Genomic DNA, 24,259 nt, shown 5'->3' with positions numbered 1-24,259 from the left:
CTGAAACGAGGAATGCGGCAGATCTTGAATGAGATGGACCTCTTTTATGTGAGATTACTCAACGCGGGGAGAGAATGTGTCCTGATTGGATCTTGCTTGGCAGTGATGACTGATCCGTGAGGCGAGCTTCGTTCGACGATGATCGTTTATTATTAGAACAAGATGAACTAGGTGCGTGTTTGAGAAGCTAGGAGCACATGCCATATTGTTCTCTGGCTACTGTCATTACCTACTGTAAGAGAGTATGATTCAATGTTTTATAGGGGTATACTAGATCGGATACTCGACGGGTTCTGAATCCAACTGGGCCTTCACATAGCTTATTATTCAATTAGCTTCTATCGAAGATTGTTCACAACGCTTCCCACCATAACAGCCACCTCCCGGTCCCAGTTCGCCTCTGCTTTTGTCCTTCCCTTGGATCCCGTCAATGCGCCGTGTAACTGGGATCCCTTGACAACAGCCTGGCGGATTGCATCTCCAACCGTGTTCTTGTTGGTTCGTAGGGTTCTAGCCACGACGCCCCCACGGTTCATGATATCTTGCACGCGCATTGCCAGGCTACTTGCCATAGTCCTCCAAAAGAACGAGGCAAGACTACCTGTCTCGAGATATGCGAGGACGAAATGAAGCAAGCTCGATTGGCTCGGTTGGTTTGAGGCGGGGAGGAGAGGATGAGCTGGCGGTTTTGTTGTCTCGAGGACAGCCTCAAGAGACACTACGTTTTGGCACTTAAACATAACGTCAGACAATGCCTTGTCCAGCGTCGGCAACTGGCCCAAAGACCGCGACAAGGCTGTGATGCTTGCTTGTAGGGCCGCTCGAATATAGGTCTCCAGAGATTGAAGCAGCAGCCGCGGAACCCATTTATCAGCCTTTAGACCGAGAGTTGGCGATAACAGATAGAGTGTAGTCATAGCAGATGCTGTACGGGCTTTGATCTCCTCAACCTGGGCAAATGTTGAGGTCTGCTGGATTGAAAACTCGCGAATGATACGCTCCGCCCGCTCGCGAACCGATCGATCAATGGGCGTTATCACTGTATCCTGCAAACTTTTGACAGCGTCCACGCGGTTCAGTCCGAAGCCTTCTTCACCTGGACCTTTGCGATCAAGAATCTCTTTCAATGACAAGATTGTATACGCGCATCGCACGAGGGCCCGATGGTCCTCCTTCCCAGAGCCGTTGTCGAGCTCCAGGTGCTGGACTTCGAGCTGTCGACCGAGCTGCAAGCAACGTCCGACCGAGCGACCAAGCTTCAGGGTCTCCCATAACCGTAGAGCTACAATCCGGACCTCGTCTGCCTCAGCATGCTTATCAATTACCTCCTTCTCGAGCTGGCGATAGCTATCATTTAAGCTCTGGATCTGACCATCCAACTCTCCGACGATATTTTTCGAAGCTTGGGTTTGTCGTTGAGTGTAATCGAGAAGAGGGACGGCTGAGCGAGTTGTCAGAACATCGATATGTGAGTCGATCTCTTGAGCGTCGAATAGAACACGGGATAGGGGGGTGGAGAGGTCGAGGGGTGTATCGTTGGGATTGTTGGTCGAGACGACGAGTGTATTCGCAAAAGAAGCGGGGGAGAAATCGGGGTCGAGAAAGGTTTCGTAGTCTATGTATGATGGTTCTTCGTCGGCTGTAGTGTCGGCTGCCATGATTGAGTATGGTGTGTGCAAGACAATTGCCCTGTCTTGCTGTCAATTCTAGATTAGAACCGTTGAAGGCCAGGCTGGAGCTTCCATGTCAATCAAGTCTGGTCCCTGGTGGATGTTCTGGAAGCTTGCTGGCCTTTTCGGGCATCGCTCCCCCGCCGGTACGTACCCTCACCTGACTGAGCAGCGTGTGTCGACACAACCACGCAACACAACGCAAGCTCTTTGAATTGGCGGCTCTGGCGGAGCAGTCCAGGATCGTGGGGCGAGGACTAGGAAGCGGGAGAATTGACAAGGCTTGTCATAACAACCAATCAAGTGGAGTGAAAGAGCCTGTTGTAGTGAGGTCATCACAGGTGCATGGATGCTAAGAGTGGATGCTGATGCACCGAACATCGGATAACAGTACCTACATGATGGAGCTGCAAATGTTAAAAACGCGACGTGTGATGACATTGCACTTGCGGTTCTTGAATACTCAGGTATCTTATAGTAAATATTAACTTCAAAGTGTTTCCCAGTTGACTTCTGCATCATCTCATTTCAGTGTCTAACCTCCCCCCAGTATGAGAGAATTTCAACAACCACGACGGACCGCTCGGTGTCTCCACCTCCACACCCTCGGAAATACGTACCCAGAAAAAAGATGACTGCCGTCCACTCAACCAAGAGCCTTTTCTCCATCGCAACGGCATGCCCGGCACCTGTCGATCCAGCCAGCCATTGCCATCCAGCGACAGACAGACATTTGTTTTTCTCGACCTCTTCCCTCCTGCTTTTCTTTTCTTTTCTCTTCCTTCTTTTCTTCTTCATCTCGTCGTTGTCTTATCTCTTTTTAGTTGAGATCCTCGTCGATTTGAGTCATGTCCTGATGCGTTCTGTTGAATCGCCTCTTCCATCTTGACTGACAAACACCACCGATTCCAAGGGTGTTCTCCCAGACGCGATTCCATTGCGACACCTACACGATACGGCATAAACTGAAGATCCTGCCGAGTCTTCCGCTTGTAGTGTTTACCCCCCAACCATCCGATTCGACCGGGATCATAGTTGGCGCGAATATAAACAACAACAACAACCCATTTGCATTCGCCTCGCTCAAACCCACCACCCACCCACCATGGAAGGCCTCCGTGACGCCTTTGCCCATATCTCGGCTCGCGCCGTGAAGGACTGGCCAGCAGGATCGAAAGGCAACACCAGCGAAACTATCATCTCCAACGTCCCCTTCAATCTCACCACCCTCAAGTACTTCAACTACACATACTACAGCAACGAGACCGTCTCCAATGGCTCAAAATGTTACCTGACATTCGATCCCTACACTCCGGCCTATGTCTTCCCGAACGGCTCATGGACCAACGCTACCAAGTGTTATACCGCAATCGAACATATCAAGACCCGAGGCTTTGTTGGCATTGGCTTTGCCGTTGCTTTTGGAATCGCTCTTGTCCTTAATCTGACTGTCCTGGCCAAGCATGGAAAAATATACACTCCTCGCGATTCCCGCTTTTACCCTGTCGGTCGTCGGTGGCAATGGTACTGGGCACTGTTCACTTCTGCTGCTGCTCTCATCAGTCTCTTTGTTGGTGTCGACATAGATCGTTACTACCTCCAGGAACTCCCTATTACCGTCAATGTCTTCTTCTGGTATCTTTTGTGTACAGGTACTGTCGCCCTGACATGGGAGGCCGTTCGCCATTGGGGTTCCTGGCAAGAAAGGAAATTCGTCGATCCCGATCCATTCATTGTGAAAGATAATGATCGCCGTGCCAAGGTCGAGTTTTGGTTACCCCTATGGTTCTATCTGTGGCTTTGGCTGAACTTCTTCATGGTTGTTCCTCGCAGTTGGAAGTTCACTCAGCTTCAGCACTCAGAGGAGCAGACATTGGCAAAAGCAGTCCCAGGAGCAACAAATACTAGGTTCAAGGCCGGTGCTCTCTGCCTTGTTGTCGCATGGCTCACCATCGTCTTCTCCCTTTATCACTCGATTAAGCACTACAAGCCTCGTCACCGCGGTGTCTTCAACCGCGCTGTCGGCTTCATCCGATACGTGCCTTTCCGTTTCTGGCTCATCCTGCCCTTGTCAGCAGCAACCATCGCATATCAGGGCTTTATTTCATGGGAGTTCAAGTATTCCATCGTCAAGTACAATGGAAACATTCCTGTGATCTATTGTTGGGGCTTCCTACCATCCCTTCTGATCCTCTTTACCCAGTACTTCTATGGCTTTTTTACCCCCAACGAAGACAAGGAGCTCGTCCGACTAAGACGTGAGCGCGGCGAGATGCTCGACCGTGAGCTCGGACTTGTCAACAAGCCTGCCTGGTGGAAACGTGTCAGGGGCGACCATCTGCTCACCTTCAAGGACAAGCTCACCCGTAACGTCCACGAGATTGGGGGTGGTCACGCCACCGGCCGACGTATCGAGGGTGATGCAGAGCGAGACCTGCGTGAAGAAGCCTTGGCTGCTGCCAGGAATGATGAAGGCTTTGAGATGAGCCACATGCACCGCCCTCTTGACGCTGCCAACAATCCACGAGTGGGTCGTGCTGGTGCTGCTTCTATCTCCTCCAACGCATCACGGTTGTCATATGTCCAACCCTACACCGGTAAGAACGATCGTCGTCGACATGAGCGTAACATGCAAGCCGCCGCCGGTATCCTCTTCCCTAATAACCTCGCTGAGGAGCGTGCCCGTCGTGAAGCTCAACTCGGCCTTGATGGCCCCGCGCCCCCTCCGTACACAGATGGCCAGGGTCGAGGTCGAGCTCCTGGGCGACCCGGATCTACCGGCCGCAGCAACAGTACTGAGACTACCAACTCTATCACAGCTCCTCCACAGCAAATTAAAAGTATGCTGGACGTCTAAGGGGCAATGTTTCAAATATCTACCAGCACCGGTCTCCATTTATGATAAAGTTTAGAATCACAACTAGTTCTGTATACTTAGGTTGGCTATCACGCAACGGGCTTCTACATTGTTTGCACAAATAGGCTGTTGGTCTTACCATTTGTTGTTGATGGGTTGTTGCCATAGTCGGTCACTTTGACTTCATTGGTACCTACCCAGTAGCTATGAACTTGTACGAAAATTAATACGCTGTCAATGATATATACTTAATCGATTGGCTACCTATAGTATCTTCCACACAACATATTGCCCATTTTGTTGTATCTGGACAACACTTACGACAAGAGTTCCAGTTGCAAGCTATGGCTGTTTTGCTCCGAACCCGTGACGTGCTTGAGACCAAAATTGAAGCCCATTTAAAAACAACTACATTGCGTAACGTACAATGGCCTTGGTATTGCTATCATGGTGACCTGGAGTGAAAGACTGCTACAGCTAGGCGACGATACGGTCGATGCCACGAAGCATCGTGAGTATGATCGTCAAGGACCCTTAAGATCGGCACTAGAACCATCATGATGTCAGTTCTTACTACATCTGTACTTGCTGGCCTAGTCTGCAGGATAATCACATGCGGGGGGTCTGTCCCCTAGCTGAAGGCGATAAGCTACTTGGCATTGATCGTGGGGCCTCAGAATCAAGCCTGAACGAGAGATATTACAGAGGGTGGTGTTGAAAGCCCATTGTTCACTTGGGTCCCGACGCCAGACTCGCCAAGACTGTCATCTCCACAAAGACATCAGAAGGATAACAGGGTTTCACGATGTTTCGAGCTGTTAAAACTCCCGAATGGTGTGTCAACTCCAAGACAGTCAGTCAGCACGAGCACACCGGCACGGAAATACGGAATGGAACCGAGAGATGGGGTCGGATGTAAATGTCGTGGCGGGACGGTGAAAGATGGTAAGAACGAGGGACTGTCAGATTTGGGCTTCACTTTCGTGCAACATGTAGACTACCCTATGTGATATGGATAAGCTTCAAGTGTTGCACAGAAAGATTGCGAATCAAATCATGAGACCTTTGACGTACATACGTCTATGCGTTTGCGCACGCAAATGAGGATACCTGCATGGAAGGTCCTTGGGGCGCATGCAGTCATGATACGTAACAGTACGTCTAGCTCGTGGTGCGTTGGGATCAGGTCGGATCCTGAACCCGACTCAAAAACAAAGTCCAACCCAACCCAGTGCAGTTAGCTGGGTAGTTGCATCCATCCAGATCCAAGCTGAGCTTCACGATCGCTTGATCTGACCCGAGAGCCAACTCCAAACGCCAATTGCTGTAATTAGCGAGGCTGAGGCTCTAAAGAGAGACATATCTGGAGGGTCCACCAAAATGAGTACTATGTAAAGGTTATTATGGGAATTTGGGTTTGAGTATAAAAGAGCGGTGTAGAAACAAAGGCCCGAACTGGAGAGGTCGAGCAAGATGAGACAAGTTCAGGACAAGACAGGCAATGAGCAGATGATGTGGATCTCTACCGGGCAATAGTACAGGGCCACTAGTATGTGGCTTGGAAAAAAGACAACATGAAATTGCCAGTCTCTCGTGGTGTCTGATGAGACAATTGGAAACCCATCAAATTCCAAAGCGTCAATTGCAGAACCGCGAGGTTGGGAAAATAGCGGCTCTAATAGCTTACCAACTCGGCCGGGGCGACGTATGCACTGAACACGAACTGGTGTAGATATAATTTGTTGCCGAATCAGTCAAATCGAGGTCCCTTGCTTCACCGGCAGCCCATGTACCGTAGTCTGCCGACCCTTGGGTGATATCCTCCTGCTTATGGAGTTGTCACATGGGTCAGGTCGGAATGGGCGGGCGCGGGGCTCATAACAAGAACCTCCCAAAGAAGAGTCATCAGTTGTCGTCGACATTTAGTTGGTGTACTGGCAGTACGAGCCAGCACATGCAGGTTAGGCCCAGGGTGGAGTGTGGCATCCTTGAGGGACCATGTTACTGTGGTGGATAACTCTGTCGTCAACCTGCGCCGTGCCTTGCATTTGGTGGCATGATTTAAGAGCGGGCCAAAGGCTAGGACGAGGGCTCAGACAGTAGTTCAGGAACAATCAAGGTACCGCACAGTTGAGAGAGATGGTTCAATATATCGTGCAAAATATCCATGGTGTTTCTTGCGGCAAACGAGCAGTCTGTTTCCTAGCAACCAGCACCCTGGAAACACCTAAAAGGCGGTAAGTTAATCTGCGACTCTTCATTCCAGCGGGCAGATGTTTCGGACGAATCTATATGTGCCAGTGCTATTTCGGGATGATATTCGAATTCCATACCACAAATTGTACCTGGAAATAGGAATTGAATGCCAGTGCACTTGGCGACCCAGTACTAACTAAACCAGCCACACACTTACAAGATCAAGGAGTCGCACGATTGAGTTGAAGAAAAGACCCTCGATGCTGATCACAGACGCCAAGTGGAGCTGTCATAGTGAGGAGGCGCAAACGGCGGCTGCTAGAGGCGGCTGGTTGCGTTGTTTTAGCGTATGCAGGTCAATTCTCGCATCTCCTCTGTTGTGATCCTTGAGCATTTGAGAAGAGAGCGGCGTTGGGCTGGGGAAACGGGACGAAGGCTTGAGGAAAGGCGTGAGTTGCCATGTCAAATTTTACGAGGTGCCTGAGTATACCGGGATCAAAGAAGAATATGATATGGCTGATGAAAACGAGCAGAAGGAGGCTGGAAGTCTAACCAGTTGCCGCCAATTGAAAGGATCGCCACTAGTAACCACCCAGTTGCCAATAGAAACGTAGGACGGGTATAATTTTCCACGGCTTGGTAGATTGTAGTGTTTGGCACTGTGATATGCTCAAGATCTCTATCTGTGGTGATTATGTATAGAGATTCTATCTGGTGAACACAATAAAAGACTCGCGGATTGTGCATTGACGATAGTGTTGCAGGCCTGTAGTGTTTAGGCCAATCGAAAGCATCAAGAACAAGATCATCGGAGGTGTCGATAACAGGGGAACCCTGAATCATGCAAGTCAGCGGGTTGCAAAAAAAAAGTAAGATGATCAAGGAGTGGCTAAAAAAAAACTCTCTGCAAATCTTGTAGTAGAATGTGTAGAGCTATGCCCTACTTTATCTTTGCTATGCTAAAAGAAGCGTCTCGAGTGTTTTATCTTTTTGTAAACACCCGCATCCCACTTGTTTAGAGATTTCTTATCGATACAGGGTCACAGGACGCTTTGATGACGGGAAGGAGGGGGACGTGCATGATAGAGACGGAGGGGGTGGGGTAGGTAGTTGCCGTTCATGGTGGAGGGGTTCAGGACAACGGAAGGTGCGCGGAGGGCTGGAGCTGGAGAGTAGGAGGGGTAGATTAGCACTTACCTTACTTGAGGGAGAAGGCACCGCTTTTTAGTGGCTCCATCATTGCAGTATGCAGCAGCATTAGTCTCCTCTAACATTGACAGCTCACAAGCACCACCGTTTCGAAAGAGACCAGCAGCAGAACGGAACAGAACGAGGAACAAAGAAAAAAGCATATGCCTGGATTCACTGGGTTGGCAATTGGAAAAAGTCTCTTTCTTTCAGGGACCAAACCTCAGCGAGTTATCCGGCATGAAAGTTGTACTAAGGTACACGTCAACCAGCCACCACAAACTCTAGAAAGCTGCTCTAGGAAGACGCCAAAAGTCAATTTCAATCGGCCGCCTCCGATCTTTCTAAACTCATGGAATCGTCACAGGCTGCAACATGGAGAAGTTAACTGTTGAGGGTATCGTCAGGTGTATGTATTCATGGACAAATTCTGGCAGCATCAGCAAAAGTGCGTACCAACTGCAAGAATATCCATGCGTCTATCATGCTCACCACATCACAGACCATAATTATCGTGGACATCTAGAACCTTTGCATTCGCGCATCATGTGGGCAGCTTGTGAACCCCGAAGAAAGAAAATATGCATTCCTTCCAAGCTGCAAGCGCAACGTCCACCTAAAACTTGCAGAAACGCAAACGCGAGCCATGTTGCCCTCCCCACACGCTGTGCGCCTCTTTCAACGTGGACGGATGGGGCATGAGCCCTGGTTGGCTTTTATTCGAGGTTTTAGGCTCTGGCCTCTGCATGGCGATGCTGAATAGGCACAGGCACAACCTTGATGCCATCATTTCTCTTTTGCGATACCACGTACTCCAGCCTCCTTGACGGTAACTAAGAGGGGTTCCACGAGTTTGGTCTACGTTGAAAGTGCCTGGTTGACCGGTCCACTTAGTTCACCTCAACTTCAAAGACACACCGTATGAAACACAAGCGACTGTAACAAGCAAATATTTTGGACGCATCCGAACCCTAGTCTGCAGGTATTATTCGATCTGCATAATAAGGAATATCTGTCACATCCACAGCTATGGATGAGTCTCGAATATGAGAGCGCAGCAGCAGCTGAGTACCATATCACTACACAGAACCTCCAGTGCGTCATACAAGGTCAGAATTGAGTTGGGCCTGACTTATGTACGGCACCTTCGGAATCAATTGTCAGCCTCATGCTGCGAACTAACAGAGCCTCTCACTACGACCGTTACTTATCATCCGCAAGACATCGGTCTTTTTTGCAAGGATTTGCGTCATTACTTACACCCAACGGTGTCAGGGCGTCGGGTTTCGAGGATTGATCGCGCGACTTGAGTTTTTGACCTCTGAAGCTATTGGGATCATTTTATCCCGAGCCTTTGTCCAGCTTCAGACCGCAACATCAGAGGCGAATAACGATGTAGCAGAGACATCTCGGTGTTATTGTTTTTAGCGAGAGAAGCAGAGGAAAGGGTTGCACTCTGCTTCCATGTAGCTTACTTCTCCCCACACTATGTTCATTGTCAACCTGAACCTCAAGCCCACCGGCCTGCGGGATCCAGGCACCATTATGCCTTCCAACCTATCATGAGTCGAGCAAAAGCAGCGAAATACTGTGAGGGGTATTGTCGGATCAGATTGCATGGTCTGGCTATCTAGATAGATGACTTGTACAGGGCACTGGCTGGTACTCAACACGTCCTCGTTTGTGGGTTGACCTGCTCTGTGCCAGGAACGGACTGGGTTCAACTCGAGATAGACGATTTGCCGTAAGTGTGTCCATAGCAACCAGGAACAAGCTTGACAAAGAACTTTACATGGTACGAAGAAGCAAGAATGGGAGCTTGTGATGTGAACGCCAAGGCCCCATCACGGCCCCTTACGGCCGGTCGGCCAGGGACGGCTTCGCTTTGAATCAAACACAGATTTTTGGTTCACCATGCAGCTGGCGCGAGGTTTATTTTTACCATCGCACAGCGGCAGATTGGGGGTCTTTGGTGAGTCAAAACCATTAGAGCGCCGCCTAGTTACATACAACCCTCGCTGACATGGCCCAGGCCCCGCTCAAGGCTGAGAAACCAACCCCTCGCATGTATGTATGCTGGCACTAATTCGGTTGGCGAGGTCGCGAAACCTGATCCAAGGCAAGAACAGAATCTGGTCTGTTCACGGGCCTTGACCAACACGTTATTTTCTCACAACCTTGACGTTACGATGTACGGTGAGCCGACATGATGGAACAAATATTTGCAATGTTTTGTATTTTAGCGGTCACTTTAGAAAAACAACGCACCAAAAAGCTGGTTACCCTCGAGTTCATGTCGCTCTCGGTCAGGGCTGGTCAACCGTCAGCTTGCTTCACCACTAGCTTGCAGCTTGTTGGTTGATCGAACTGCAACGCTTGCAGGGTTGTCCCTAGCATGGGTCATAATATCAGGTACATACATGCTGGCGCTATGTACCTGGCCCGCCCCCTGCTCAGCAGTGCAGGTGACCTGTACCTGACGTCTCTGACTGGCATGAGTTGTTATTCTGTGCGCCCTCGAATACCAGAATTATTCAGCAAGGTGCTGTGCGACTCGAATCAGTCTGCACATGCTGTTTGATGCCAGTGCTGGATATTGGACCCGCGCGCCTGGGTACGACATGCACTCATGTTGTTCTTACTTGTTGCAATTCCACCCACACCCACACCCACACCCATCTAATGTCTTGGTTATTGTCCCTAACAGTCAGTCACCGCTCAAAATACGGAGACCTCTATCCGCGACAAGCATCGACTCATCCTGCTACACTCTCCCCACCGAAGCTGGCAGTGCCTTGCCCTGTCTGCCTGTCAGGGTTTTCCACGAGGCAGGTCGAACTGTGATCAGTCGCAAACCGGTAAAGCGGAGACGCAGATGGTTGTTGGCGCCGTGTGAACCGAGCCTAGAAGCTCCGCGCCCAGCGAAACTCAAGACTGATGGCACCCAGTTGCCTGGCTAGATTTACAGCCAGCTGAAGCCCTAGAGGATTAGGTTCTTGTCGGTCTTCCCACCTGCGGTGATCCGGGTCGATGAGCATGACAAGAGCAAGGACAACTGTGTGAGGTGGCTAGCACCTAGACTGATTGGTCGGGCAACGCAACTAACAAAGACTCCGTCCTAGTGTAAGGGAAACAAGAGAGAGTTGGGCGACTCGATCCATGTCCCCATGCATCCATCCCGGATCCGGACTCCACAGAGACAATCGATTTGGGTTGCGAAAGCAACCATAAACACACATACATCATCGCCACGCTTGCCCCTGCGGCCCTGCCACTTTTCCTCCCTGTGCCCCTGCCTCGACTCGCCAGTTGTAACTGTCAACCTTTTTCTTTTTCTTTTGCGTCACATACAACAGGCTTTATGTTGTCACTGCCGTTAACTTGCAGTACATACAGTTTCGACACAATTTTGCTTTTTCGTCACTTGCTGATGAATTTAACCTGAGACTATCAAACGTGGTGCTGAAGATACATACAAACCCCAAAATTTGTTGACAGCGGTTTGACGGGCTTTGTTACTTTCACAGCTGTCACCCAGAAAATATCAATTCACCTGGCTCTGGTCCGTGTCGCTTGATGGATCTAGGCCCTGGCCTTGGCTCGCTTGCATCACCACTACGCACGCCTCCCCCCGCCGGCATTTCGCACGCTCTGAGGTGGACCTTAGCACGTCGTGGGTAGTGTACTGTAGGAGTCTGAAAACATCTCCGCTCGTTCTCTTACAACTCTCTCACACGCTCCCTCTTTCTGCATCATTATTGTCTCCCCTCTTGGCCCCTTACATATCTACCTCTCCCTTCGTCCTGCCGGGATCAGCCTTGAGCCTTGACCTGTTTCGTCGTGTGTGTTTGTCTTGTTACGCTTGACCCTCCCGGAATTTTACTTCTTATCTCCATCTCCATCTCCCCCAAATCCCCGAGGGCGTGCCTTTGTCCTCTCCGGGGTTGCCTACACCTGGCCATCATAATCCGAAACGCGCTGCCTGCTGAGTTCTTCCGATTGTCTTGAGATTCTCGGTGTTTTAAAGGTTATTGGCGCATTTGAGTACAAATAACGCAGTTCCGACAACACTATATATCCGTGGATAACGATTACCCGACCGACTTCTCGTTGTACCTGTGCGACCAGGACGTCGCACTCCCGCGGGCATCTTTCTTACCTGCTTCCGCAAGGTTATACTGCGCAACGGCGAAAGTGTCAGTAGTATTGCATCTAATATTGATCTCTACTTGCAATGGCGGCCGCTTTTCGACCAGTGAACTCACCACTGGCGATGACTGTTTCCAGAGAAGACGTCATGGGCCCATCGTCCTCGACCCCCCGACCTAACACAGCTCCTCAACCGCACCCGTCGAGACCTACAGACGATGGTACAACCCCGACAAGGGCAACATTTAATATGGCTAGCCAGAAGCCTCTTCCCTCGAGCCCGTTTCCGCAGGGAATTCAGGTACCCGACCAACCGCTCAAGCCAAAGATGCCCCAGCGTCACGATTCACGGCATTCGAATAAATCAGGCGACTCGGGAGACGTAGATATGGACGATTCCGATGGAGAGACTGGTACTATCGACGACGGCGTTGGATCTGACGACGAGAGTGTCGGAGCAGATGGACCCCGCTCTAGCAAGAAGAAGAAATCACAACGCTTTTACTGCACTGACTATCCTCCATGCAATCTGAGCTTTACACGCAGTGAGCATTTGGCTAGACACATTAGGTTTGTAAAGGTTTAGCAACATGACGAGCATGACTCTGACAGATACTTGCAGAAAGCATACAGGCGAACGTCCATTTCAATGCCACTGTTCACGACGCTTTTCGAGACTTGACAATTTGAGACAGCACGCACAAACGGTCCATGTTAACGAGAATATTCCTATGGATTCGCTGGCTGCAACTGGTTCTCGGTTTCAACGCCAAATGCGACCCGATCGAGTAAGGCAGGCTGGTAATCGAGCAAGAGCATCAACAGGCGGCAGCGCGGGCGGTCCCCAACGAGGGCATTCTAAATCACTATCAACATCGAGCATTAACAGTGTAAGCTCGGTTGGCTCTGCTTACAGCGTTCAAGATGCCAGGCGACGACCACCACCTTTGGTCATGGCTGACCCTCGGTCACGGCTATCATTTGAGTCCTACCGAGGGTCTATGGACGGCGGCTTGCCCCAATATCGAGCCGTTTCTCCAAGTGAATACGGAACCCCTACTTCTTCGACGTTCTCAACCGGGCAGAGTAGCCCTCGATGGGGGCCTGGTGTATCTTCTCCAGCAACCTCGCACTCTCGATCTCACAGCATGTATACGACAGGCTCCCGTACACCAGGTCGTCGTTTGAGTGTGCCCTCAGGAAACAACCCGTTCCAATCTCCCGGCGCACTAGGAGGCAGACCGATGATGTTTGGACCCAATCCTGGCCCTGCCAATGCTTCGAATGTGGGTGCTCCTCCGCCAACCAACAATGGCATCCCTCCATCCCCAACTTCCGCGACCTCTCAATGGCCACGCAGAGAGTCGATGTCTGAAAGCGATTGGCGTCGTCGAACCTGGCATCCAGACAGCCGCAATATCAATGGGAATCCAAGTCAGCTAAGCTCCGTTGTGAATCAGTCCTCAGTCCGTCCGAACCCGCCACCGCCGATCGCGAACCCTTCCAACTCCCAGTCGTCTTTCCGCCTGCCTGGGATCGAATCCTTTGACCCTCTTCCACCCCGCCCAGCCACCCCATCAAGGAGACAGCCTTCGCCAATGATTGTCGATGCGGAACCTTATGTACGCGGACCCTATCAACCACATCTTCCCGAGACTCCGATGCAGGACGAAAGACGAAATCTCAACATGTATGACGCTAGTATTCAGCGTGGTCTCAATCGTCTGGACATCAATCATAACACCCCCCCTCGTGATAGTGCTGGTTCATGGGCTTCTGAGGCGAATAAGGCGGTTCAAGCTCAGGCCGAGCATGTGCGACTCAACCCACCTGTTGTCCGTTTCGAGGAGCGCCCCTCGGCTTACCAGGGATCTAAGCCTACATCTGCCCCGCGGTCGTTTCACCAACACACAATGTCGGCTCCTTCCATCACGACGTCTAGAGAAAACAAACGCCGGGGCTGGTATCATGGACCGGTGTCTGTTCAGCGGGATGGCAGAGTGCCGCAGGAGCCGCAGGACCCCCGACTGGCGCACGTTGAACGGATGGTGCATCCCAACTTCACTGGTTTCAGTGGATTTCCTGTAAAGGAAGCCCCTCCTCCTTCTCATCACCATTATCAACATCCACAGCAACAACAACAGTTGCCCCCTCAGGCTCAGCAGCAGGGCCAGCAGCATCAGTATCAGCAGGTCCAACACCCACAGCAGCAACAGCAGCAACAAGGACGACCAGGGAGCAATGGCTCTCTCGGACGACTGGAAGCCTTGGTTGCCGTTGCAACAAGCGAAGGCTCAACCGCTAAAGCGTACTGAGCTGCTGCGTCTTCCTTGTTTACAATATTAGTGCTTGTAAAGTACTCACCCTTTCCAAACATCCGTCGCCTCCTTTAGCACGTCATTGATTTGAGGCGACAATGACTTTAATGATTTTACGATACATTTCCTTGAATCCGGTTCGACTTGGTTTTATACCCGGAAGCGGAAACGAAGCACGTTACGGGCATGGTTTTATCGCATGATACATGAGCATGATCTCTTTTTGTTTTGATTGTATGACGAATTCCCTACTCTGGAGTCAACACTTTTTTTTTGAGCACGAATGACAGCATTCAACGATGTCCCGGCTTGGTGGGTGACTCAAGAAGGCCACATTCACTTCAGCACATCGACTCGTCTAGTACATTGTTTCGTAGATGGGATTTTTGCGACGATATTTCATTATTTTTTCTTTTTTATCGAGGGTTCCTCGACCCGTTTCTCCACTTGACCGGGCAAAGTCTGCAACGGATGGACAAGAACGCTCTGCATCCGGTCAGAGGATCTTTTAGACGTTTTCTAACGTTTATCGCACGAGATTGGAGGATGGGTTTGAACTTGATACCCTATGACTACAGCGTTTCTGTTGGCGTTTATCAAGACGATTGGCTTAGACTTGTTTCTCAGGATTCTCATGATCTTTCCTTGTTATGGGCAGCTGGCTTAACGATGGAGTCGTGGCTCTGTTTACAGTTACAGATTGATGAAGAGGAGACACAGTTTTGAAACTTATGATGATGCCCTTCCATAGTTATGATAGTATTGCCCAGGCATGGAACTGGGTTATAATGAAAGTTGACTTAGGACTTGCATATGTTTAGATCTCTCGGTGACGTATATCTCGAGTCTTGGATACTTTTTTATTTATTTATAGGAATGGCTGCCCTGTATAAATGTCCTGGTAAGTGACATGGTAGATGAGCTGCCGATGTCTGCGTGACAGGGGCGACGGGTCCAATTGGTAGTAGAAGTGACGACCTCTCAGCATAAATTAACTTGCTGATTTTGTCTCTTTCATCTCGAGTGGCCAACGTTTCTGATACCCTAAGTCGGGTCTGATAACAATAGCGTGACCATGCGCGTCGCTGCATCCTGCCCTCTAACTTTATCATGCTAAGAAAAGCACCAGCTGCCTGGCATATGCGTATAAGTTCTATATAGATCTAATTAGGCTCCATACGACTGGGCACAAATGCCGAGAGTAACCTGTTAACGCGAATCTATCGTCGTTGTTCTCCGATGCCTCCTCAGCTGTAACAGTATGATCCCTGACCTTGATATGCGTCAGCTCCGCTACTCCTGCACCCAAACCGTGAGGCATGTACTCCTTTGCATAAGTTGGCAAAGTTATCCCTTTGTTCTTGACAACCGACTCGATGGAGTATCGAACCGCTTCCGCTACCGGATAGGCGTCGCCAAGTTCCAGTAGTGCGCGGCATGCCTTGACGAAGGTCTCGAGCTGTATAGGACTTTCTTTGATAACTAAAAGGACGCGGAAGGCACACACGGTACTTGCTTGGATGAGCCAATGTTCATTCTGGAGAGTGTAGAGAGCACGGAAATGCCAGATTGTTGACATGGCGTTTGTGGCATGGGCGTAGGTGGTGGAGTGTGGGTTAAAGGGGCCAAAGCTTGACTTGGAGACATTGTCGAAAGGTTGTATAATGCTCATGGCTACAAGATCCACACTGAGACTTGAGAGATAGTTAGTAGGTAATAGAATAAGACTCTGTCTTTTGTCGGGATGCTCACTGCAGCAATATAGCAGCGGGAAGAACCGCGTTCTCAGCCCTCAGGGGTTCCGGTAGAGAGAACTTCCACTCCATTAGTTGGGAGTACAATTCGGCCGCCCGTTCAGTATTCAAGGATAGTGGAACTCCTTGCTCTATAGGGATGATGAACTCGTGCACTTTCTCCGTAATCTCAGCGAAAGTGCACTCGACATCAAATATTTCACGCTTCAGAGACCGCTGGGGCTCCACAGACACGGGGTAAGGGAACCACCAATACTCGGGACTCTCCTTTCTGTTCAGTGGCGTCGTATCTTGCTGCCACGTTTTCTCCCGGGTGGGCCTTTTGATCACATAACGGCGACAGAGACCGTGCATTGGTTTCCTGGACCATGTGTTAGTCAGACGGACTCTCGCCACATGTATACGACTTACCAATCCAAGACATAGAACCCCCATTGTATCCAGGATAAGGCATGGGCTTCAGCACGTTGTCTAGAACCAGCAATGGCTGTGTCGGTTGAACGATGTATGTCATCAAGCCGAAGCTCCATGTAGCGCTGGTGCATAAGTCTATGAAACTCAAGCGCAGTATTCCCATCGCCCAGAGCACCTTCATACACATACATCAGCGCCAGGCCCTGCACAACTGGCAACATAGGACGCGTGCCTTCAAGTTCTAGACACCGTTTAGCCTCCTCGGCGAACCCGCGGCCTCTAGTACTGGTATCACCAGGTACGCTGAATGTTGCTGAGCTGGTAGAGTACAGCTACAGTGCCACTGTCAGTCAGGAAGTCGGACCATGGAATGGGTATGAAATAGCCTACATACGCAGCTAACGGCTAAGAGGGCATTGACGAGGAATGGAGAGCAGAAGCGAAGTTCCCAGGGCGCGCTTGTAGTCTTGGGATCTAGTTTCTTGAGGTCTTCCTCGAAAATGGTTCGGTCAATAATGCGGTTACACACAGTATCCCATGCCCAAAATAGCAACAACAAGTGGTTCAAGAGCTTGTCATCTTGGTTTGCGCTTGTCCATCGTGAAATCGGCAGTGTATATCCTGGGAGATCAACGAATACGTCGTCTGAAGGTCTTCGCTGAGTATCTCGCCAAGTCTCCTCAAAGATACGATCAGGATGGTCGTGTCTGAATAGTATTAGAGGCTGCGTATATAATTTTGTGCCAACGTGAATTTTCGTCTTTGACTTACAGGGCCGTGAGTCTAGGTTGTTCTGTTTGAGAAAAGCTCGCGTAAGTAGCAAATAGACTAGGCGAACTGGCGCTTCCGGATGTATTAGTACTGTTCGAATTGTTGGCACTGTTGTTCCGTATTAGAGGATTCATCTGTTGTCTGGATATCGTAGAGGTATTGCTCTGCATTGTCGCATCCACTCCCTGCATGTCTCCAGTGATCGTCCTGACGTCCTGTCCAGCACGTATCATTCGCAGAATCTCATCCGTCTCGTGAGGCTCCCGGGTCATCAGATACGAGTAAAGGTTCTCATGCCCGGTCAGGCGCTCCTTTAGTGCTTCGTTCTCCCTCTTCAGGACGGCAACCTCAGCCTCAAAAGGGCGACTGACATATTGGCATTCGCGCCCACCAGTAGTACAAGCTGAGCATTTGGGTCTTTGGCCATCACACTATACGTCTGGTTAGTAGTGAAATACCAGCGGTAAGTGATGGTAGAATCGTGTAATCACCCTTGCCTTGCGCTGTCTGCAACTTTGACAGGCGTTCTTGGTAAAACTTCGTCTGGGAATGTCAATATTGAATGGAGGCTTGGAGCTAGAAGGGCCTTCGCGAGCTGGGCCGGGTAGTAGAGGGCGTAGACGACCAGAAGCTCCGTTGTCATCCATTTTTTATTGTATGTTGTTTCCACAGGAAGTGTTGTAAGGCGATGATGGGTTGCTAAAAAGATGCGACAAGTTGGATGTTGCCCGAGATCAACAAGACATATTTCCGTTCATGATCAGCTGGTGAGCCGCGAGGGGCAAATAAGAATAGAAGATGCTGTAAATGACCCGTCATGGCACTGAAAGAGTCGATGGAATTTTGCGTGTATGATGTATCCACGACGTCACTTTGACCCCAGTCTCGGAGCTGCTTCTTTGTTAGGCGAACATTTATCTCTAGAATTTGAGAATCAATTAAATAACTACTTTATCACTTTGCAAATTGTGGGGGTTGGCTTTTGTTTATTAATTGACCTTCATGTCGCACTTCATCATAGGAATATGAGTTGTGGTTGAAGGATGAATTCGATGTAACCTAGTTTAGGTAGTACAAATGTGAATCGAAACATTATTACAAAATCTAGCGAGTGAGTGTTGAGCTTTTGCGGTTATCAAATTTTTAATTCGCTTTCGAATCATTATCATTGACATACAATAGCTATCATGAAAGCTCCAAGAACAAGGTTCCCCAAATAGGACATCGTCCGCTGTCGCTTGTCTCCTGTTTTCCATATCCTACCTGCCCTTCGTACCATCTGTCCGTACGCCCTCCCGCCCGTCACTTGTCTATCGTAGCTTATCGTCGTCTTGTCCAGAAACGCCTGCAAAATATTATGTTGTTCACCTCGTGCTTGCCAGTTATCACATCTCTTGTTGTTCGGGAACGTGTCCCTCAACAGCGCTCAACGCTCCAAGGTTTACTTCACCAAGACGCTCGCCTTGGTCCTGGACACCTGCCAGAAGAGCCACACACTCGATCACGTCCTCCGGCTCTAGGAGATGGGACTTGGCCAATGTGACCTTTGTACTGGCGCCGATAGTGACTGTGAAGACGTGGTTAGCGTCGAGCACAGGGCCCGAAGCAGCGTTGAGGCTACGGAACATGTCCTCGTCGGTAAAATCATCGCCCATGCACAGCGCAAACTCGAGGTGTCCATTTCCATCGTTGTCGTCAGCGGTACCGGGGGTGTGGTACATGGTGATGAGGCGCTTCGCGATCTCTCCCTTGTTGATAAACGTGGGGCGGACTTCGATGTTCGCCTTACCAGGCATCACCTCCACATCCCACTTGGAAGCCACTGTAGACTCAAGCTCCTTGTGGCACTCCCGCGACATGTGGATGCCTTGCTCAGGGTCGGCTAGTCGGTAATGCCACGTCAAAGCGCATCGTTTTCGTTCAATGAAGGAACCTATGTACATGTTAGTATACGTGGCGTAGGAATATCATGGGGGAACAAACCTTGAACTCTGTCTGTGTATTTCTGGAACACTTCCATCACCTCAGCTTGCCATCCCATATCGAACGTCTCCGCAAGGTTTTCCCACTCATCTGAGCCAGGGTGCTTCATAAAGCTACCGTGCTCAGCTGAGAATCCAAGGCGTGTGTTGTTGCCGAGGTGCTGCTTCAGAAACTCCTGGTCTCGTCCCGAGATGATCCAGACGGCGTTCTTTGGGTCAGCGGCCAACAGGTCGAGGGTGTGAATAAGACGCTGCGAGGGCACTGCAGCACTAGGCTCACGGACAATTGGTGTCAGGGTACCGTCATAGTCGAACATAAACAAACGCTTGTTCGCTGAGCGGTACTGAGTAAGAAGGAGAGCGCGATCGAGAAGTGGCGTCGAGTTGGCTGAACTGGTGTCGCCTAGAACATTGTAGACCTTACGAATGAACTTGGTGATCCATGACTGGACGTTGTGCTCAGTAACATGTCGGTAAAGGCGGGACTGCATTTCCTGTCGCTTGTCGTCAGACATGGTAAGAGCAGCGTTGATCTTCTCAGCAACGCCGCTGAGATCCCATGGGTTGATGTGAATGGCGTCGCCCAGACTACTAGCAGTACCACTGAACTCGGAGAGAATGAGAGGAGCGTTGCCGACTTTTTGGCAGATGATGTACTCCAAACTCGTGGTGTTCATGCCGTCACGAACAGAGGTAATAAGTCCCATGTCACTAGCTCGGAGAAGGGCGAAGTACTCGTTCTGGCTGAGATACTGTGGGTAGTACTGAACTGGTGAGAAGCCCAGGCTACCGTACATGCCGTTGATGCGCATAACGAGCTCGTTGACGCGGGTCGCAACCTTGGTGTCGTCCTCCAAATCCTCCTTCTCTGCCTCGACGCTAGTGGGTGAGGTGACCTGGATCAAGACCACCTTCTCACGCCACTCAGGGTACATTTCAAGGAAGCGCTCAAACGCCTGCAGCTTCTGAGCAACACCTCTAACACTATCGAGACGATCACGTCCGACGATGATCTTCTTGCCGCGGTAGAGTTGTCGCAAGGCATTGCACTTTTCAGTCACAGCATCGGTCCAGGCAAAGTTCTCAACCTTGGCGGCATCAATACCAATTGGGAAGACACCAACTTGGACACGTGTTCCATAGGCATCGATCCCAAGAGTGTCAGATGGAAAACCGAGAATTCGGGTACAGCAGCTCAGGAAGTGGCGAGAATAGCTGTATGATTGGAATCCAATGAGGTTGGAACCCAAAACACCCTCGAGAACCTCCTTGCGACGGGGAAGGCAGCGGAGGAACTCACTACTGGGGAAAGGCGAATGCAGAAAGAATGAGATGTACATGTTAGGCACTCTCTGTCGCAGCATGCTAGGAAGCAACATGAGGAAGTAATCGTGGACGATCACGATGTCGCCGGGCTTGTAAATCTCGATGATTTTGTTGGCGAACTTTTGGTTCATGCGGTAGTAATCGGCCCATTGAACGCGCTCACGTCGGCCGTCGGTCGGCTCATGTTGCTTGTAGTGAAGAAGTGTGTAAAGATCATGCTCGGCATATCGTCGCCAGCGGGCCTGGTCCTTGAGAAGGATGCCTTCGGAGGTAGCCTCAGACTCATCGGAGAGCCAAACTGGGTAGGTTCGGATAGTCTTGTTGTGAGACAATCGGTACTCGAGACGGTCTTGGTCCTCGCGAGGAACCCAGAGACCATCAACGGGGGGCGGAGTCGGCAGGCGTGTGTTACCATCAATGGGAACAGGTGCGGAGAGTGCGTTGAGAGAAGTGGCACCTAATGTGTTTGGGGCGGGCGTGCCAGGTAAGGAAACGACGTCATCGGTGGGAGCGTCGATCTCACCGGTCCACGCGACGACAGTATGATTCCATGGAGTAGCGTCGGAAGAAAGGTATGCGAAGGAATCAAAGAGAGCTGATTGACCACGACGAGATTTCAAGTCCTGAAAAGAAAAAATAATATTTAGTTGAATTCGATTTTCATGTGACAGAGTAGATGACAGTGCGCGAGGGGAAGTGGCCAGGGAATAAGCTAGCTTTGGTTGGAGAAGAGGGGAAAGCGAAATGCAAGCTAAAGAGCTGACCCCAGTCGACACAATTGATACGAGATGAGTATCCATGGATGTCTTAGGAAGCGAAAGTGAAGCGAAGAATTAGTCTACATACCCAATCACCGCCTTTTCGATAGACAAAGGAGTGCGGTGTGTTGAAGGTGGCCGAGATAATGTTACCGCTGAGAGCCAAGTCGGGGTTGGCAGCTCGAATCTCAGACAAGGACTCGCGGCGGCGCAAGGTAGGCTCGCTGCCGTTGTTTTCGCTGTTGGCAGCCATTTTTATTTTTTTGATGGGGGTGATGTGGTTTGACAGAGTCAGAGCTCGGTAGAAGAAGGTCGTCAAGGAGGAAGAGGGTCGTCAGTTGGTGCCTCCTTTGGGATCGTCTTGTCGAAGAAAGGAAATCGCCGTCTCTTTCGCGCGAGGGAGTTCTGCTGTGGGAGTAATGCGCGCAGGTCTGCTGTTGACCAATGTAAGTGGGAGGAGACAAGCAGAGAGAGGTAGGCTGCGCGATGAGTAAAGAGTGGTTGAGAAAATGATGTGGAGGAGGAGGAAGAGGGAGAGGGAGAAGAAGAGAGGTTGTTCGAGGGATGTAGAGGGACAGAAGTAGATAGACAGGAGAAGTGGAAAGAACAGAAGTCTGATAAGGTAAGGTTAGGTTGGGAAGGTACCTAGAGTAATAGTGACGTTGGATGGTTTTCCCCAGTAACTTGGTCTACCTAGCTACCTTGAACTTGAACTAACTCGACTCGAGTCTTGAAGGCCTGGTTAGTCTTAAATCGGTCCGGGCGGTTTCGGCGATTCATCGTCGTATGTGTGTTGCTGAGACGGACGGACGAAGCCAGAACCAGAACCAGAACCTCCCCATCCCACTTGATGGTGGGGCAACATCCATGATGGAGGTGCCTTGGAAATGCATCAAAACTCACACATGGCAATCTAACTTTTTTAAGCCTATTCACTGAACTGTCTTTTGATGACTCTATAGCTAATGGGACGGAGCAAAGTTGTTAAAGGCCCGACAACTGCCAAGATTCATTGACTTGAGTTGCCAACTTGAGGGAGGCCCAACCTGTCGATGCCGATCAGGTACAGGCGGGCATTCAATGGCTGAACCTGGCTGAACTAGCATTACCTTTACCAGCATCACGGATATGATATCCTGTACGTATCGCACCGTTACTGTTCCACTGCCAAATTTGGCATCACGGGGTGACATGACACAGATACAGCTCATCACTCTCTTTTTCCGAGTCAGGATCATATATGCCTGACTTTGTCACTGCCATCAGATCATACTAGTGAAAGGGCGAGAACTCTGTCTCCCCAGTCTCGCATAGTTTGGGTTAGGTAGTTTATTCCCATGTGATCGCGGGGGAGGGGCAATCGTGAGAAACAATTCGGCTGACATTGGCGTTGACTGCTTATCAAATTTCCTCAGGGCGAGGAAAGGTTCGTAGAGAAGCTTGGCTAGCTCTTATGTGTAATTCTATTTGCTATCAAATACATTACTCAGCTACTCCGGCCTTTACTCATCAGCAATGGTCGGCAATGCCTTTGCGGTAGCGGGGAGAACAACTGCAGATCAGTGTCTGGGTATTCTGTCAATCGTTCGAGGCTAGACATCGCAATTATTTTTTGCCCGTGTTGTTTGCGGCACCCTACTACTGAAAAGTTAAATCGGACAACATGCCAAAGCAGTTTGAAATGAGACACGCGGAATGAGTATCAATCTCAAATGTCCCGGCTTCGTGGTTGACACATCCCCAAGATCGACCAACTCTATTCATCATCGACAGTTCCACTGTGATAATTGATAAGGTGCGATGCGATGCGATGCTATTCTCGCAGTCTCCACAAGTTAATGCACCAGCAATAAACAAGCAATACGGCACGGCACGAGCACCAGCACGAGTACCAGCAAGCTACTGATTGTACCGTAGAAGCGAGTAAACACACCAAAATGGAATGACTTGTTCAAAAGACGGTGAGTCCGGGTTGCTTAACGGAGATGCACCCCCGATGTTGTGCTGTGCTGTGCTGTGCTGTGCCAACGCATGTGCAAAATGGGCAGAATTCATGGATAGATTGGGGTAATCTTGCTTGAAAACATCTTACAGGTAAGGTAGCATGCAAAACAGCGTACTGCCCGATTTTGTCGTCCAAGCTTCTGGGTTCTTGATGATTTCCGTGCTGCAATTGCAATTGCAATAAATACCTGTACTAATCCAGCTTCACTAAAGGGTGTCCACTCTATCATAGGTACCCATCGCAAGCGCATTCGGACATCACCCCTCCCCCGCCATTCAATTGGCACATGGTAAATCAGCAAGATGGAATATCATTCACGGGCCGGGCCATTAACTTTGTCACCTTTATGAACCATCCACCGCCAAACGTGGCTGCACGTTCCTGGTGGTCGGGCAGCTACCAATCTCTCTATTTGGACTTTTCTTCTCGCGAGAACATCCGATGCAGGTGCAAATAGATAATGGTGCAAGGTGTGGTTTAATAGCCACCCTTACTGCATCCTCTCCTGTACAATCTTCGATGGTGGCTTGCATCATGCACCTGTGAGCCATTTACAGAAAACCGTTACCATCTTTCATCTATTTTATCTTTTATTGCTGCCCAACAACAAAAGAGCTATATCCACATTGTCTTGTTTATAAACATGCAGCATTCTTGTACGCTATTGTCACAGCAGCTTCCGGTATGCGATCCTATCAAGGAGCTTCTGAACATGGCATGTCTTAGACTCTGTGCTCTGCCTCACTGTTCCCACTTGTATGTCCTCGTCGTCTCGGCCGATCGTGTGTTTTATCAACGGCCTGCCATTGGAGGTTGACCGGCTGTGCAACGAGTTTCCAAGAGGTTCGAGACTGTCTGGAACATCGAAAAC

The 24,259-nt window shown here is 50.1% G+C and overlaps 8 protein-coding genes across 8 annotated transcripts; 3 read left to right on the top strand and 5 right to left on the bottom strand.

Annotated features, from left to right (window-relative positions):
* Window positions 1-338: 338 nt before the first annotated feature.
* Window positions 339-1,658, bottom strand: FGSG_07930 (uncharacterized protein; the record flags this gene model as incomplete). Its single annotated transcript, XM_011329469.1, has 1 exon — window positions 339-1,658. One exon carries the CDS (start codon window positions 1,656-1,658, stop codon window positions 339-341), a length of 1,320 nt encoding a protein of 439 aa, XP_011327771.1.
* Window positions 1,659-2,440: 782 nt separating this feature from the next.
* FGSG_07929 (uncharacterized protein) lies at window positions 2,441-4,778 on the top strand. The gene has a single exon (XM_011329468.1). The coding sequence runs from the start codon at window positions 2,776-2,778 to the stop codon at window positions 4,525-4,527; it is 1,752 nt and encodes a 583-aa protein (XP_011327770.1). The 5' UTR covers window positions 2,441-2,775; the 3' UTR covers window positions 4,528-4,778.
* A 196-nt stretch (window positions 4,779-4,974) lies between these two features.
* Window positions 4,975-5,537, top strand: FGSG_13251 (uncharacterized protein; the record flags this gene model as incomplete). Its single annotated transcript, XM_011329467.1, has 2 exons — window positions 4,975-5,038; window positions 5,233-5,537. The coding sequence occupies 2 exons, from the start codon at window positions 4,975-4,977 to the stop codon at window positions 5,535-5,537; spliced, it is 369 nt and encodes a 122-aa protein (XP_011327769.1).
* Window positions 5,538-10,814: 5,277 nt separating this feature from the next.
* Window positions 10,815-11,552, bottom strand: FGSG_13250 (uncharacterized protein; the record flags this gene model as incomplete). Its single annotated transcript, XM_011329466.1, has 3 exons — window positions 10,815-10,966; window positions 11,149-11,226; window positions 11,465-11,552. 3 exons carry the CDS (start codon window positions 11,550-11,552, stop codon window positions 10,815-10,817), a joined length of 318 nt encoding a protein of 105 aa, XP_011327768.1.
* A 593-nt stretch (window positions 11,553-12,145) lies between these two features.
* FGSG_07928 (uncharacterized protein) lies at window positions 12,146-14,375 on the top strand (the record flags this gene model as incomplete). The annotated part of the gene is made up of 2 exons (XM_011329465.1): window positions 12,146-12,630; window positions 12,683-14,375. The coding sequence occupies 2 exons, from the start codon at window positions 12,146-12,148 to the stop codon at window positions 14,373-14,375; spliced, it is 2,178 nt and encodes a 725-aa protein (XP_011327767.1).
* Window positions 14,376-16,126: 1,751 nt separating this feature from the next.
* Window positions 16,127-17,964, bottom strand: FGSG_07927 (uncharacterized protein; the record flags this gene model as incomplete). The annotated part of the gene is made up of 6 exons (XM_011329464.1): window positions 16,127-16,493; window positions 16,544-16,878; window positions 16,941-17,253; window positions 17,318-17,339; window positions 17,385-17,748; window positions 17,809-17,964. 6 exons carry the CDS (start codon window positions 17,962-17,964, stop codon window positions 16,127-16,129), a joined length of 1,557 nt encoding a protein of 518 aa, XP_011327766.1.
* Window positions 17,965-18,702: 738 nt separating this feature from the next.
* Window positions 18,703-21,636, bottom strand: FGSG_07926 (uncharacterized protein; the record flags this gene model as incomplete). Its single annotated transcript, XM_011329463.1, has 3 exons — window positions 18,703-19,250; window positions 19,301-21,248; window positions 21,472-21,636. The coding sequence occupies 3 exons, from the start codon at window positions 21,634-21,636 to the stop codon at window positions 18,703-18,705; spliced, it is 2,661 nt and encodes an 886-aa protein (XP_011327765.1).
* Window positions 21,637-23,021: 1,385 nt separating this feature from the next.
* Window positions 23,022-23,676, bottom strand: FGSG_13249 (uncharacterized protein; the record flags this gene model as incomplete). The annotated part of the gene is made up of 3 exons (XM_011329462.1): window positions 23,022-23,282; window positions 23,476-23,575; window positions 23,624-23,676. The coding sequence occupies 3 exons, from the start codon at window positions 23,674-23,676 to the stop codon at window positions 23,022-23,024; spliced, it is 414 nt and encodes a 137-aa protein (XP_011327764.1).
* Window positions 23,677-24,259: the final 583 nt, after the last annotated feature.

This window comes from Fusarium graminearum, chromosome 4 (assembly GCF_000240135.3).
Source record: "Fusarium graminearum PH-1 chromosome 4, whole genome shotgun sequence".
NCBI classification, from domain to species: domain Eukaryota; kingdom Fungi; phylum Ascomycota; class Sordariomycetes; order Hypocreales; family Nectriaceae; genus Fusarium; species Fusarium graminearum.
The sequence above is the reverse complement of the archived record's forward strand: the minus strand, read 5'-3'. Positions and strand labels throughout refer to the sequence as shown.